We start from the raw sequence: 15,680 nt of genomic DNA on the forward strand, positions 1-15,680 counted from the left end.
CTGAATACACAAAATTTCTATCACAAAATGTCGGTTCTCAACATTTACAAAGTATTTTTCATTGCGATTGACGAAGGGCTAAAAGCTAACGCTCGAAACTTCAGCTTTTTTACCCTTTACAGTGGCTAATTTCCGTTTTCAACTCAGTTGTTAACACTAAATTACCTGCATTTAGGACAGTTTTCCCGGCGGGAAAAAAAAACTCAAAGAAGCTTCTTGTATCTGTTTCTACGTGTTACCTGAGGCATTTAGACGGTATTCCGAAAAAGTGACCTTTTAGCCATCAGTTCGTCAGTTACCCTTTAATGGCCACACTTTGTATCATGTAACCAATCACATATAAAGTACACAAATTGATATTGAATCTCTTCTCTCGAATCAGTGCTTAATTTGGTGGGCAGATAAGTTATTACAATGAAAAATGGAAAATAAATTCATTTTGTATTCAGTCAGGTAACAACAGAAAAAATTATGGTATATGTTCTAAATTAATTCGTCCATTTTTAGAATCACAGTAAAAATCACGAGGCTACTTAAATGATATATTGTCATCAAAATGCCCTCCATGCAAACTGAAGTCTGGTGATACCTTCTTCACCCTGTGAGTAAACAACAGCAGCACTAATTCCGGCCAGGAAACCGTACGACCCTGGTGGAGTCTCAGTGTAGAATCCTCCACCATCCCCTCCATAAGGACCATAACATTTAGGATCACCATTTTCATCTTTCTTGTTAGTGTAAAAGGAGAGGCGGTCAATCATCCATCCAGAATTAACATCAACTTTGACAATCCTTTCTTTTTTTTTGGCACTATCAGTCCAGGGCCGGAATGAATCTGCTACAATCAAAACTAGAAAATTTTATATAGCTGCCAGAGCTGATGTAGCTGTGAGAACTGAATGTCATTATTTTTGTCTAGTTGCTTTGTAAAAATCATTACGCTATTCAGAACCGTCAAGTTTTTGTTTCGACGCGTGATTCTCGATTCAAACTTCAACGTAGCCAAGCACTGAGAGGACAAGCTCGAAAACCCGTCTTACTTACAGTTACTTACTTGCATACCGGGTGAAAATGTTTACACGTGCACAAACTGATCTGATGATGAGAGAAATTTCTCTATTTGTGTGGAACATCATTAAAGCTTAGTTTGACAATATGTGCCGAAACTGAAAAATTCTGAAAATGAATTTGTTTTCCGTGTTTGATTTAGTATCAGACTCTAAAACAAGACTAATTCCATATCAAGTTTCGATAACACTTTTTTTTTAGATTGCTGACTTATAACGTCTAAAACTGACAGTCGTGTGATGTCTCGAGCCATTTGCCACTGCATGCTTTAATTCATTTCTCCACATCATTAAGTCAACGCGCATTCATAGTAATACTGAGAAAAGGGAAAAAGAAAACAGCAAAGCCAAATGAGTAACTAGTTGAGCCGAGCCATGATGAAAAGACAACAATTCATGACATGTATCTCTTGGTAATCCAGCGTTCACGAGAATATTCTTAATGCCAGAAGAGAACAAGTTATTTGTGTTCCCAGAAAGACTACTTGGGTTGTCGTGTTGTTCGTGAACTTTCTTTCCTCCAACCTTGAACGTTGACAATGATTCCCTGTGTAGCTCCATCCTATTTATCATGACCTTAAGCTTATAACTTGTGTTGAATTTTATCAATTTTTTTGAATACACCTTCGCCACTGACTTCCGCTCCTGGTTTTATTGCAAAGAGGAGCGTTTGTCTGAGAAAAACAAGCACCTCTCTCTACTTTTTGGGTCACAATCCGACAGCTAAATGATTAAAAGAATCGTAAAGGAAAAAGGAAAAATACCAAATAAGACAAAATTCATAAAGAAGACCTTTCTTTAAAAATATAATCCCCTCCTAGCAAGTTAGCTTTGAATGGCCGAGGACGATTTGGACGCTTACTAAAGCCATCCTTGTCAGTTAACGCAAGTTCAATCTCTTGGAAACTGTGCATGACCAGTGAGATAACCGGCTTAACTAACTACCGGCGAAATGAACACGAAATGGAAGCAGAATATGCAAATACACCTCTGTAAACATTGGACCACCCGGCCGGCAAGTGATGAACAACTACGTCACTCGCCGCTGAACAACGACGTCATCACTGATCTACAGGGACACTACCCACCCAGGAATTCGAATGAAATAAGTCAAACTCACACTTTTATACATTTTCATCACCTGTCTGATTGATATTGTATTGATATTGCTTGGAGAAATTCGGTCTTGGTCACTCGTGGGAGTTAAAGGGTTAATGAATGATTCAGCAGTTTTACTGTTAGTAAGGGCAAATTAGATACAAGTCACTCTTAGGAAAGAGTCAAAGTGCTTCTCAGAAAATCTAACCATGCTGATTATAGCCATTCCAAGATGTCACCAATTCATACGTCAATACTTTCACCGACTAGTGCAACCGTCTGGCTTCGTTAACCGGCGAAAACATGCATAAGCATCTAATTTCTCATCACAACTATTACCCCTGAATCACACATTAGAGTCGGGAGAACAAAGGAAATGATCACCGACTAAAGAAACTCTTGATCGGTAAACAAATTCTCCATGCCTGTACTGTACTGTGCATAAACCTCACATAAACCAATAAATAAGCAAATAAGCGCGTGCATTCTTAAAACACGTTGTTGTTTTTCAACAAATGAAAAAGAGGTGCCATGGTCTTTAGCTCTTGAAAGAGCACGGTACCTCTTAACCTTTTATACCCTAATATCAGTTAAGGTATTCTCCATACTGTTCCCTGAACGTTCATCAGACACGTGCGTTCTAATACATCGAGGAACTGGGACTTGTTATAGAAAGCCTAGATTTACACACTTGTAAATTTGATTTCAGAAATGCAGATTTCCTTCACATAAAATATAAGGAACCCAAAATACATCACAAAAATGTCAGATGTAATTTTCAAGATACATGCAGAGAAGCTATGAATGGAAAATCTTTGTCCCAGAGCCAACTTTATCATATGTAAAACAGGCAGTAAATATATCATACCTATTACTAAAGATATGGCATGAAAATGTTCAGGATGGACGTGATTACATTGAATTTCTTAATGCCACGGTTTCCAGATCATGGTTTAGAGTTAGTTGAGAGACAGGCTACCCTATCCAAGGCAAGCTAGAAAGAGAAGCAAGAGTTATTGCAAGCAAATATGGGCAAACCAAAGGAAGAAAAAGGGAACAGTTTTAGTCAAAATATCTCACTTTAAGCATTCTATACAGTGAACTAGTGTCTATTGAGGGAGCGGAAAGGGACCTTCATCTCGCAGGAGATGAGCTTTCAGACTGAAAGAAAAATTTTAATGATCTACAGGAAGAAACGCAAAAGCTGATACATGAAATGAGGGATTTGCAAAGAAATACAGAGGAAGAAAGGACTCTGCAAAATGAACAAAACCCAATTTATTTCTCTCCTTCACTAACGTCAGGGGAGGCATTGCTGCACAACTTCTATTTGGCTAGACTTTTATATCTCTTTGACTCGTATTCACTTCAAATTCTGCTACCTTTCAAAAGCTGAAAACTAGGGGAAATAAATATCAATCAAAATGGTAACTTAAAAGCACCTCTGAGCACATTCAGTTTCATATAAAAACATAATTTAATGTTATTGATGACAAGCATGTTGTATTATGTGTTAAATACATTCAAATGGAAAAACTATATATCCTTCTTTAAAAGTACCTCTATCAACCAAATATCAATGCCTCGTTGGTGTTACAAAAATTATTAATTAGCTAAAAGTTAAGTTGGTAAATATTCTTCAATGCATGCTTTAGTATTAATTGTGAGAGATACCATCTCAAGGGGCATTTTTGGTGCTTGAAGAAGTTTCCTTGCTTGCACAACGAAATGCTTTGGTGAGTTTCCAAGGTAAGCTTTCATCTTTAAAGGAAAATCATAGGCCTTTCCCTGGCCATGAGGGTCCAGATATATACCACCAATAATAGAATGCAGACAACTTGTTTTAAATATCATACAGTTTTGTATCTTTCTTCCGTAGATTCGCCTTTCTAACGAGGGTGTAGGTTGAGTATTCATTGCAAAATCGCTTTGTTTTTTAAATTTCCCTCTTTGGCCTGTCCGCCATTTTGAAAATTCGTAACGGAGAGCAGGCGCATTACGTGGGGTTAGTGGTTGCGTACACCTAGAACCGAGAAAAACAAATGTTCGTCGCACTGGGGAAAGAGTTTGATATGTAGCGTTGTGTTAACTGTAGTACTACTTGTACTTTCCTTTGACTTAAAATCGTGACATTAACTCGGATTCTCTTTTTCATCCAACAGATCATCTTCAATGCGGGCGACCCAGTCTTTTATCTTTCTAATTGCTCAATAACTTCAAAGCCGGGCGTTGTTCGTTACTTTGAGTTCGTTATATTTCATCGTCTTTTGAAAACTTTTGTGGGCAAATAAATTAAACATCCATGTCTAAAGGAACAAAGGTTTGTAATTTTCAAAACATCATTATATAAAGCTTTTGTAAATATGTATGTAGCATTGTCATATTTAATAATTATTTGGTGACTTTTGACCAAATTTGTCAAAGTTGTTCATCTCTTTTTTATTCAAATAAACGTGAGATGCAAATGAAGCACATACTTTCGAAGACAATATCAGTTTGAAAAAGTATGCTGGGATATGCATTCCGATTAGCGTGGTCCATGATGCACCATGCATTATTCACTGTAAAGGGTACTGGGAAACTGTTAGGCAAACTTCGTGCTGATGAAGATAATCTCAGCTATGTAAATTTTGTCTGTTCACAAAAGAACACAGAGTACGCTGAATGTCGACACTTTTTCCTCAAACACTGAAACAAACATTGAAATGGGAGCATAACTTAGCATAACTATTGCCAACAAGAGCCTTACCTCGCATGAAGTGGCTTGGTCCTCTCAGTTCGGCAATTTTTACCCCAACAACAATCAGCCCGTCTCTGCAATGTCTCTCTGATAAGAAAGGACATGCGCACAAAGAGTTATCTTTGGGTTTGACAAAATGTTCTCATCTGTCATCAAACCGATATCAACTTCTAGAGCGTAATTAGTTTTCAGCACCAACTGGAAAGCTGACGTATCATGTTTGTATTTCGACGGTGTATGAAAACAATTTACCTTTAAAGTTGAGTGTCGAAAGTAACTGACATCTCTTTGTGATTGGTCCTGAAAACTCGCACCATTCTTTCAACCAATCAGATGCAAAACTAAAATCAATCACGAAATGGTCGTCCGCGCTTTCCCACGCTTCAGGCCGTTTGATTACTATTACTCTATGTTCTCATTGGCTATAAAGGTTTTCTCCTTTCTTCTGATTGGCCTTCTGGGTTACTTTGGTCTTGGTTTCACGACACTCAATCAAAAAGCGCTTTAGATCGCATGCTATGTGACAGACTGCTCCGTTAATTTTCATCATGTTTTCACTTATGAATACGTTTAGCCGATGGGTATCTTGACTTTAGTTTTGTCCTAGTTTTGTTAAGTTCGTAACCGAACTCTGAGTCTCCCAATCCTGCCTGCATGTAATCATTACAGTTATGAAAAAATCAGACTCTTGAAATACTTGCCTTGCCTTCACGACGAAACTGATACGCTAGCTCCTTGAAATTCGGCAATGCATATCTGTAACAGAGCACACATTCCGAGTTGATATCATGGCATGCTGCACCTATAGAAGAAAATAAGAACGAATGCCTTAGCCTTCAGTTGCTGAGTTTACCTTAAGCTGACTTTCAATAATAAGTTGGGAAAACAAGCAAACGTGACAAGCATCATAACTGGACCGGGGGTGGCTGCATTTTACTAAAGGATGACATTTTATAGAAGCCGGAGAGTATTAAATAACCATTCCATGCTTTTTGATAGCAAACGCAGCAATGCTACTCTAGAAAACATAACTACGCCCCACCGTAGTATCTGGTTTTCTAACCTTGTGAAAGATGATTAAAATGATAAAAGAAATCCAGTGGCTAAAAAGTTTATTTACTTAAAATAACAGCGACCCCACCAGGATTCGAAACTGGAATCCCCTTATTCGTAGTCAGATGCCTTGTCCATTGGGCCACGGGGCCTTTCTCGAGATACAGAGAGCGCCAAAGCAGACAAATAAAAGGATTATTATGTTCTGAAATGACATCTAACCCAATCAAAAAACAACTATTTGAATAAATTGTTATTCTTGTTGTTGTTGTAATTGTTTGAATACAAAGCCTAAGAAACAAAGTATTTTTCGTTCTGCATGTTTTTTTCTTATTTTTTTCCTTCTATTCTTTGCATGAGATAAACAAGGCATGATTTAACCCTAACTATTAGTGCTTGACTCCAGGCAAAACAAACTTCTTCCCGACTAGTCTCAAATCTTCCAGCAGGTGGAGAAGCGTGTGTCTTGCAGCATTCTGAATAAAAAAGGCTAGCAGTCGACTAAAAACTACTCTTATCCACAAAGTACTATTTACCTATAATGACTGGTCCAATACACGATGCAAATCTGACGCTAATGACAAGAAAGCCGCAGCCTTCCTCTGTTCTTTTACGACCTACACATTCCACTACAACAAGACGCATTAAGCCCTTAAGGTGAACGTCCATGAGCACAAACACGACTGAAAACGCCACCATAGCGTTGTAGGATCCAGTAAGGGTAACAAAAGCAAGCAAATAAAAAACCATCTCGTTGCTAGTTGGTAGAGTTCAAACATGCCTCAAAAACTTGAATTTAAACCCGCTGACTTTACAAAAGAAGTGGTTGCGGAAGAACGCAGCAATTCCCGTGTAGTTGTACACGAGTCTTACTCGGTCCGAAGATATGTTCGTACTCTCTCGATGCTTTTATCAAATTTCGGTTTAAAAGACAATGGAAGATTATTGGAAGGAAGGCACTTAATCGAAGTAAAACGGCAAAAAGAAAAAGCTGTCAGGCGCATGAAATCGACGAATTTTAGCCGTTAGTCGTTAAAAAGAGTTAACCGTAAAAATTTCACTTTAAAACAATGCAAAGAAACTAATCGTTAGCGGTAAAATGGCAAAATTTTAATTGCTAGCCGCATAAGCCATCACCCTTCAAGTTCTAACGAGTTACTTTGTTTTCGGAGTCTTTGCATTCGTAATCGCTTGCACTCTGAACACGGAGTAGCCATTCTTTAAACAATGTACAAAATGCTCGCACATTTTGCTCTGGACTTAGGGAAACCCGCGCAATAATATTATATCACTTCTGCTGAGAAAAGTTATATGTATGTCGTTGTCTGCTGATATTTTTACGTGTTATTCATTAACGTTATAAAAGCATTTTAATGTCCAGCTCTGGTGTTATCGCGTCAAGAATTCTAGTGCCCAGACCTAATGCTTTAAATCTGGCGTGATGTCATAAAGTGACGGCATAAACACGTTACCATGCAACTAGTCATAAACAAATCGAAACTTTGTTTTGCATCAAGGGCTCGGTTCATGCTAAAGCACCGTGAAAGAGAATGCATTTTTCTTGTTTATCGAATGGTTTGAATGAAGATATCAGTTACAAAGTGAACAAAAACAAGTCAGGTGACAAAGAGTCTGTGAGGAAATCCTGTTCTGCGAGAATTTTCGATGAAGAAGTCAATGTCACAAATTGTTCTGCTGAGAATTATCATGAGCCTTGGGAGGCCTCACACGGGGCACGAATCATGGCTAATGAGGTGGGCGTTTCCTATCATTACACCTCCTTTTTTTCGTTAAAAAAAGTACGTTTAGTTGTTTTAGAAGTTACAATTTGTTATCCGAAAGAGCATGAAAAAAAGAAGCTAAAGTCATTTTCATAACAAACGCGCAACTAGACCTGATTCAATACAGAAGCTGTGAAAATAAGTCGTAATTGGTTAATTTCAATTGTAAAACGGTTCCCTCCAAAAGTAGCTCATTTCAAAGTCTGTCCAACATTGACGAAACATTTAACGCAACTGGAACTTTTTTACATTAAAGGCGTTCAGGTAACTGAGTTTAAAAAGCTTTTTCTTCGTGGAGAGATGAAAAAGCGCGCGCAAATGAAATTCTTAGATTATGACGCCACTCCTAGATATTCCACTATTTTCACGCGGGAATGCAAGTTGATAATGTTTTTTATCCCAGCTTTTTTGCTCTCTTCTTATTTCGTTACTTAAAAAGGTAACATTTTTGGCAATTTTTTTTCCAGTCTGCAAGAGAAAAGGAACAACTAACACAGAAAATTATCCACCTTGAAACACAGATTAACGGTTAGTTTTATGTGGTCACGCATGCATGAAAAGAAAAGTTCGCGCGCACTAGTGACCCATTTAACTAAGAGTTGCCGATCCCCCCTCCCTCCTGCTTCTCGTTCCGTAATAGATTCCGTCTTTTGTGTTTTCCCGGTTAACTTTATCACTCAGACCTTGAATTTGTTCAAACTTTTATAATAAGCAATTGCAATATTAATTTGTGTTTTAACAGCTAAAGAGAAGGAGATTGGCTTGCTTAAGCAAACTCTCTTTGGAAATGACAAAGACATTGCTGATCTTAAGGAAAAACTGTCCCAGCTAAAACAAACTGTGCAAACGACTCAATCTGATTTTGTCAAGCACATGGCATCAATAAACAAAAAGCTACAGGAGGCAAGGAAGAACATTGCCCAGCTCGAGGGGGACCTTAATTTTACTGTCCAGAAGAGTAAAACAGAAGCAGAAGAGTCCCGGAGCAAACCACAAACGGTTAATGGTGAGTATGTAAAGTGGGATGGCGTCGTATCAACTGAGTGGTGACAACGCGGTTGATACGAAGGCCTCGTCTTTATGAACTCATTTTATGTTCCAGGAAAGCGATAGGGGACGTAATTGGAGAGGAAAGAGGGGTCTGCATCACCTATCACTGAAAATAAATCGGTTTTTTCACAAACTATGGAAAATGAAACATGACTCAAACTCAACGAAATCAGCATTTACGGGCCTGACTTAAAAGCACGTTTCCCATTTTCCTAAAGGCATAACTTGTAAATACCATTTCCATCCTCAAGACAAGAAGAACAATTTTACCCTGACAACTTTTCAATAATCCTTCGATTTTATTAAGAGTTCTTCCATGCAGTTTGATTTTTATTTCATCTTCTTTATTTTCGTCTTTTTTCTCAACTAGGCAAAGTTTACTTTGACTTTCAACCATCATGGTTTGACACTCCATCCAATAACGGTGGATGTTTCAAAGTTGAAAACTTTCCAGTTACAGCAAAAGATCTTGAAGTCATAAGGAATGTTAAATCAAATTCTAGGGCCGTCACTGTGCAAGCTAAAGGTACGAAGAAGGAAACTTGTAAAACACGATCCTCCACAGTCCACATCTGCACGAAAGCAGTGAAGTTCTTACAAGTCACAAAACAGTTGGATGCTTAGGGTTGATAACATGTTCTTCCATACATCGGCTTTGATTTTTTAATTGTCTTTCATCCAGACAAAGATTATTTTAACCATCAACCGTCGTGGTTTGACACTCTATCAAAAAACGCTGGATGTCTTCAAGTTGAAAACGTTCCAGTTAAAGCAAGAGCTTCAAGCCATGAAGAAAGGTTTGTAGAGGGAAACATGTAAAATACGATTTTACATAAGTGATGGTCCAAATCTGTGCGAAGTAGTGTCTTCTGTGAGTGACGAACCAGTTAAGATAATTAAAATTGTCGATGTACCCTTCAGCCTTACTTTTGCAATGTACTCGCCTGATTCTAATAAAATGAGCAACTAAATGAGGTGTTACATCCCACAAATATAACACAGATTCCTCCGGTATTGAGGAGAACTTCTTTTCCAAGAAAGCCAAAGGCGTAACAAAACCAACACATCTCTACTTCCAACTTTGTTTAAGCTCAAACTGTCATGATTTCTGCTGCATTCAAGACTCGTGACTTATCCAGTCAGATTAACCCTTTTTCGGAGGAGGTAGCTTGAATTGAAAAGAGTTAGCTTGCTCCCTTATCGAGTGCTCAAGGTTACGGTTTTTGTGGCGGTTTAGAATAAATGTCTCGCTGAAATTAATCCACTTTTGGTTCAGTAAGCAAAAATCTCAGGTATCTGTATGTGGAAACGAAATTCTCTGCCTTGTCATCATAAAATAAAACTTCATTTATCTTTTATCTAGGCAAAGATTATTTTGACCTTCAACCATCATGGTTTGACACTCTATTGGAAAACGCTGGATGTCTTGAAGTTGAAAACTTTCCAGTCAAAGCAAAGGATCTTGAAGCCATGAATGTTGAATCAAATTCAAAAGCCTCCACTAAGCCAGCTAAAGGGTATGAAGAAGAGAACTTGTAAAATACGATTGCACATATTTAACAGTCCACATCTGTGCGAAGTGGTGAAATCTTCCGTAGAGACAAATCAGTTAGACAATTAGAATTGCCAGTCTACCCTTCAGCTTTAGTACTTTTGCCCAATCTTTTTTCCAATTGTCTAAAGAGTCCATATCCTTACCGTCGCCCACTACATCTTATTATGGCGAGCACTGTTTTCCGTGGAAAAATATAAACTGTAAAATGCATATTATAAGCTCCCTGAGTTCAAACATTGTCGTAAGACCTCGTAAGGTGTTTGCCAGTAACACAATATACGGAAGTAAGAGTAGTACTGTTCAGTAAATTAAATGCCAAAAATTAACCTGTCAATAGTTTAGCATTGTGTTAAATGTAGTACTACCTGTAATTTCGTTTGACTTAAAATTGTGACATCGACTCGGATTCTCTTTTACATTCCACGGATCATCGTCAATGCGGGCGACCAAGTCTTCTATTTTTCTAATTGCTTAATAACTTCAAAGCCGGGCGTTGTTTGTAATTTTGAGTTTGTTATATTTCATCGTCTTTTGAAAAATTTTGAGAAGCACTGAAATAAATCAACAACCATGTCTTAAGGAACAATTATTTTAATTTTTGGAACAATATTTTTTAAAAGCTTTTGTAAATATGTATGTAGCAATGTCATATTTGATAATTACTTAATTAATAATTAGTGAATTTTGACCAAATTTGTCAAAATTGTTCATCTCTTTTTTATTCAAATAAACATTAAATAACACACAAATGAGGTATTTCGAAGACAATATCAGTTTGAAAAAGTATGCTGGGATATGTTTGCAATTTGATTAGTGTGGTCCATGATGCACCATGCATTATTTATTGTAATAGTTACTGGCAAACTGCAAGGCAAACCTCTTGCTGATGGAGATAATTTCAGCTATGTAAATCTTGTCTGTTCACAAATGTGATTGAAGCGACTGAAAACAAAAAGAACACAGAGTACGCTGAATATTAACACCTTTTCCTCCAACCAGACACTGAAATGAGAGCATAACTTAGCATGACTATTGCCAACAAGAATCGTACCTTGCATGAAGTGGTTTAGTCCTCTAAGTTCGGGAATTTTTTGCCCCAATAACAATCAGCACGCCTATGCACTGTCTCTGTGATCAGAAAAGACATGCACACAAAGGGTTACCTTTCAGTTTAACATAATGTTTTCATCTAGAAAAGCTTTAATCTAGTAATGACGATAGTCTTTTGGATCAACCAGTGGCGTGGCCACAAGCACAACTCCTTTTTCTGCAATATTTTGTGATCCCAGTGCTATTTTGTGATAGTTAGCTTTCCATTTTATGCGTATTTTGTTAAGCTGTTTTAAATGCAAGAATATTGATGATTTTGATGAGATTGTTAGGACTTTTGCACTTTCAGTCTTTGGAGGAGCCAAAACACCATCATCACGAAATGTACACAATAAAACAAACCAAGGATTCAATTTAGTTTCAAAGGGTTTGAATAATGGTGGTTTAGGCTGTTTGATGTATTGGAGCTTTATCTCTACAGTGGCAATAAGTTTAGAGGTGGTGTTGCTTATAGGATACATGTCTTTCTTTCCCGAGACAAGAGGCTACATCCACCGTTGTGAAAATTGAAGACTCTTTCCAAAATATGAGGAAGTACATCATGGGTGGCATCAAAGCATTGAACAAATTTTCCTTTGAGGCTGTTAGGATGAGAGCTTGGAAAGTGTACAGTGTGGGAAAGGGCATTTTTTTTACCAGGTCAGTCTCAAAAATACAGTTCTCCATGAGTTCCAAAAGAAAAAATATGTACTTATTGACTAAGTGGGAGGGCTGGACGGAAATATTTTCCTGTCTAGCTCTTACACACTCGGTCAATAAGCATTTTATTATATGACCACTAAGTGCTGAACATTGCGCAAATTTTGTTTCAACCTAAATAGGACGAGATAGACGGGTGCACGCGGGAAAACCACCACAAACGATTCTATAATACAAACTCATCCCTGTTTGCTCGACTTAGAGCTAGAAAGACACATAATTCAACGAAAAACACGACTTTTTTTAACGATTTTCCTTTTTTCCTTTAAGTTTTTGCAGCAAAGCTGTGTGAGTGCAAGGCCAGGACGGCTTTTTCCGGACCAGCTGATATTAAAGCTTTTACTATGGTTTTCTATAGGATTGCGCGCGCAAAGCCGTACGGTCATGTGATAAAAGTAATCCAGCCACATAGCCAGCTATCTAAGGATGTTGGGAGGTTTCATGCGGCAGCATCTCAGCCCCGAGTTGCCTTGAACATAATAAGATAAAAATCCATCGCATTCTGTTAGTGTGAGAGAGATTCGTTGGAAGTGCATTTTTTGAGCTAATTTTAGCCTTTTACCCCAGGCATTTGACGTGGGGGCTCTAATGCCCCACGCATAAGCCGGGAGCCCGAACTACTCTGGATTCTTGAGTAATTTAGTGACCAGGCATGGTTTGAAGTTTCTCTGATTTAAAGATTTAATGAATGTAACCGAAAGGTTACACTTCATAGATCCAACGTTTCGACACTCCCAGTAGTGCCTTCATCAGTGATCTAATCGCTGCAACAAGAGGTCCTTATAAATGATTACTAATTCGCTGCACTTTTTCTGACGAGGTGTAGATAGGCGTCAGGTAATAAGCTGCTATCATCACGAGTTAAAAGAGCGTGGGCGGAGTTGATATGCCAGGCTTCCAAACAAAGGCGCTGGTGGTAATTTCAGAATTATCCCATCCAATTGGATGATTAGTTAGGCATGTGCGCTCCGACAAAGCTGAATTTTCTTTTTTGCCAAAGAAGAACGCTTTCTGATGCTCTTTCAAACGTCTACTAAGCTGACGTTTGATCACAGTCATTGCATGGAATGGAATAAATAGCGTCGGTTCGTTGTTCTTTCGTGACAGGATCCTTAGGTTTGGCAAAAATATGGCCTAAAGTCTGAAAAGGTTTTTGAACAACTTTGACGTTGCTGCCATTCAAAATTTATTAAATCTTTAAACCAGAGTAGCATCATACCATGTCTGATTGTCCACCTGGGGCCTTGCGAACTTAAATATAACTTAGTGACCCTTATAAACTGTGAAAGTTTGAAAGAAATCAGCGAGATGGCATGTGTCACGTCTGCCCGGTACTCTCGTGAACAGACTTATAAAAACTTTGGATAACAGAACGAGAATTTGATACCGGATTTTGAAATCCCACACCTTTGTCCTCACAATTTTTTGATTAAGGTGATTCTTCAATTTGCACTGCGCATCCTGTACTGCGCAGAATGAGGGCCCGCATATTCCGAGAACACGCTATTGTTTTTCAATCCATGGACCAGGTAGAGAGGTACGATACTCTTAAGCTCTTGAACGAGCACAGTGTCCTGATCAGTCCATCGTCGGACTGGCGATTCCAAACGCCATACCGTGAGATACAGTAAACATCAAAAAAGAAATATACCGCATCTTTAATCACAATGGACTACGGATCACCATCGAAGCCAACAAACAGACCATCAGCTTCCTAGACGTCACTTTCAACTTGAACAAAAGTACCTACCTGCCTTTCACAAAGCCTAATACCACACTACATTACGTCCACCGCGAAAGCAACCACCCACCAATCACTACAAAGAACATACCCGCCGGCATCAATAAACGACTGTCATCCCTTCATCCAACAAAGCATCCTTCGACCAAGCCGCCCCTCTATAACAAAAAGCACTTTACGAAAGTGGATACCTGTACACTGTACACTGTACACTGTACATTGTACATTACGAACCACCTACAACTAATAAACGAAGAAACAGGCAACGGAACAACATACTCTAGTACCCTTAAAGAAAATAACGCTTCATTTCGTCGCGCTTCCGATCATTGCATCAAGATCACCCTACAACAGCGCAAGCAAGAGATGCAAACTCTGCCTCAGAGAAAAATTAATTATCATCTGCCGACCTGAATTATCATCACTCAATAAACGTAATGAACTCGTGTCCTCATGCAGCCACAGAGGCAAAGCGTTACTGCGTAAAAATTGAACAAAGTTTACCGCCACGCCTATTATGCAAGTTTGTAAAGTATATAAACGATGGTTACGAATATTCTTGACTATAAAATCCCCTGATGAGTGAGTTATCACAAAACAGGCTTGTAGGGATGAAAGTATAGTCTCTTTTTTTTTCCTTTTCTCAATATATGTATACATATATATATATATATATATATATATATATATATATATATATATATATTGTGTGTGTGTGCGTGCGTGCGTGTGAGTGCATTTTGGGTTTGTCTATGTTGAGTTTTTTTTCCTTTTTCTGCGGTAAGCAATGTTTTTGTCAAAACAAAACACTTAAATTTGTGATTGTAAGTCCCACATTCACTTAAGTTTTGCGTCTATTTAGCGATGAATAAAAGCGCAGACAATAGAAAATGTGGTCGAATTTCGAGATGAATCTGAGGCGGTGCCAGTGAATTTTGAAGGTTATTCGTGATGAAATTCCCTCAGTCCTCGCTGCGTAAATATCTCCCGAATGACTCTTTTTCATAGCTAGTTGAACAACGTGGGCGACATGGGCTTGTCTTGATCTCTGACTCGTTAATTAGTTGACAAAACAAACAACTATTGATAACTGTTGAGCAAGAATAAATTTTAATGATATCTTCTAGGAGACAGGTGAGAATGCTAACATTATATTTTCGTATCAAGGCTGGCGCACAATAACTAGTAGAGAGACCTGTGATATCTTAGAATGAAGCACAATCAATTGAGAACGGAGTACCTATTTTTGTGTTTTTTCTCCCTAGATGGCTTTTTGACGATTTGCGGACCCAAATGAAACGTTCTCGGCGATTCAAATAAACGCAAAGAAAATTAGAAATTTTCATAGGAGCCTTTGAATGTGTAAGTTTGAAAGAAAGTGCGTTATGGCATGCTTAGTTTATTTATCCATTCATATAATCATTTTGTGCGACCTGAAAATTCAAACGATTTTTTTCTTTTCGCCTTAAGCTCCGTAAATTAGGAAGAAACTAAAACTGCCCCCAAAAAGATGTTATGTAGCCGAGCTTGAGTCAACCAGACGAAGTTGAGCACTCTGACCAATAAACTCTTTGACATTCCACTCCCTTCGGGTCATTGTCTCATTACACTGGCCGGTTTCACCTTTTTTGCTGTTCCCAAGAATATATGCAAAATGATAGAGGTTTGATTCATTCAGTTGACATGTTCTTCTAAGTTTTGGCGCGTGCAGGTTTTTTTTTTATCAAAAGTCGCGCGCAACACACCGGAATTGAAAAGTCGTCGTAAAATCGCACGAACCTTAGAA

General features: G+C 38.2%; 1 protein-coding gene and 1 long non-coding RNA gene across 3 annotated transcripts; one reads left to right on the plus strand and one right to left on the minus strand.

Moving 5' to 3' along the window:
- The first annotated feature begins 5,990 nt into the window (after positions 1-5,990).
- Positions 5,991-10,307, plus strand: LOC149042597 (uncharacterized). Of its 2 annotated transcripts, XM_089211970.1 has the most exons (6): positions 5,991-7,712; positions 8,207-8,267; positions 8,482-8,745; positions 9,160-9,315; positions 9,472-9,586; positions 10,153-10,307. In XM_089211970.1, exons 1-6 carry the CDS (start codon positions 7,509-7,511, stop codon positions 10,166-10,168), a joined length of 816 nt encoding a protein of 271 aa, XP_089068096.1. In that variant the 5' UTR covers positions 5,991-7,508; the 3' UTR covers positions 10,169-10,307. The 2 variants fall into 2 exon arrangements, with proteins under 2 accessions (XP_089068096.1, XP_089068095.1); XM_089211969.1 differs by having other exon boundaries at positions 9,472-10,271.
- Positions 10,308-11,044: 737 nt separating this feature from the next.
- On the minus strand, positions 11,045-11,476 carry LOC149042598 (uncharacterized). The gene is made up of 2 exons (XR_016188323.1): positions 11,396-11,476; positions 11,045-11,286 (listed from the first exon to the last, which is right to left on the minus strand). It is a non-coding gene; the product is annotated as an uncharacterized LOC149042598 (long non-coding RNA).
- Between the last annotated feature and the right edge of the window lie 4,204 nt (positions 11,477-15,680).

The sequence above is a fragment of the Pocillopora damicornis genome, chromosome 7, assembly GCF_964200805.1.
Source record: "Pocillopora damicornis chromosome 7, jaPocDami1.2, whole genome shotgun sequence".
In the NCBI taxonomy this organism is placed as follows: Eukaryota; Metazoa; Cnidaria; class Anthozoa; order Scleractinia; family Pocilloporidae; genus Pocillopora; species Pocillopora damicornis.

Bases quoted from the DNA above. Each gene is read 5' to 3' on its own strand.
- LOC149042597 (XM_089211969.1), top strand. From the start codon at position 7,509: ATGCATTTTTCTTGTTTATCGAATGGTTTGAATGAAGATATCAGTTAC. The intron at 8,746-9,159 runs GTGAGTATGTAA...TTTCTCAACTAG, and splicing joins CAAACCACAAACGGTTAATG to GCAAAGTTTACTTTGACTTT. The intron at 9,316-9,471 runs GTACGAAGAAGG...TCTTTCATCCAG, and splicing joins CGTCACTGTGCAAGCTAAAG to ACAAAGATTATTTTAACCAT.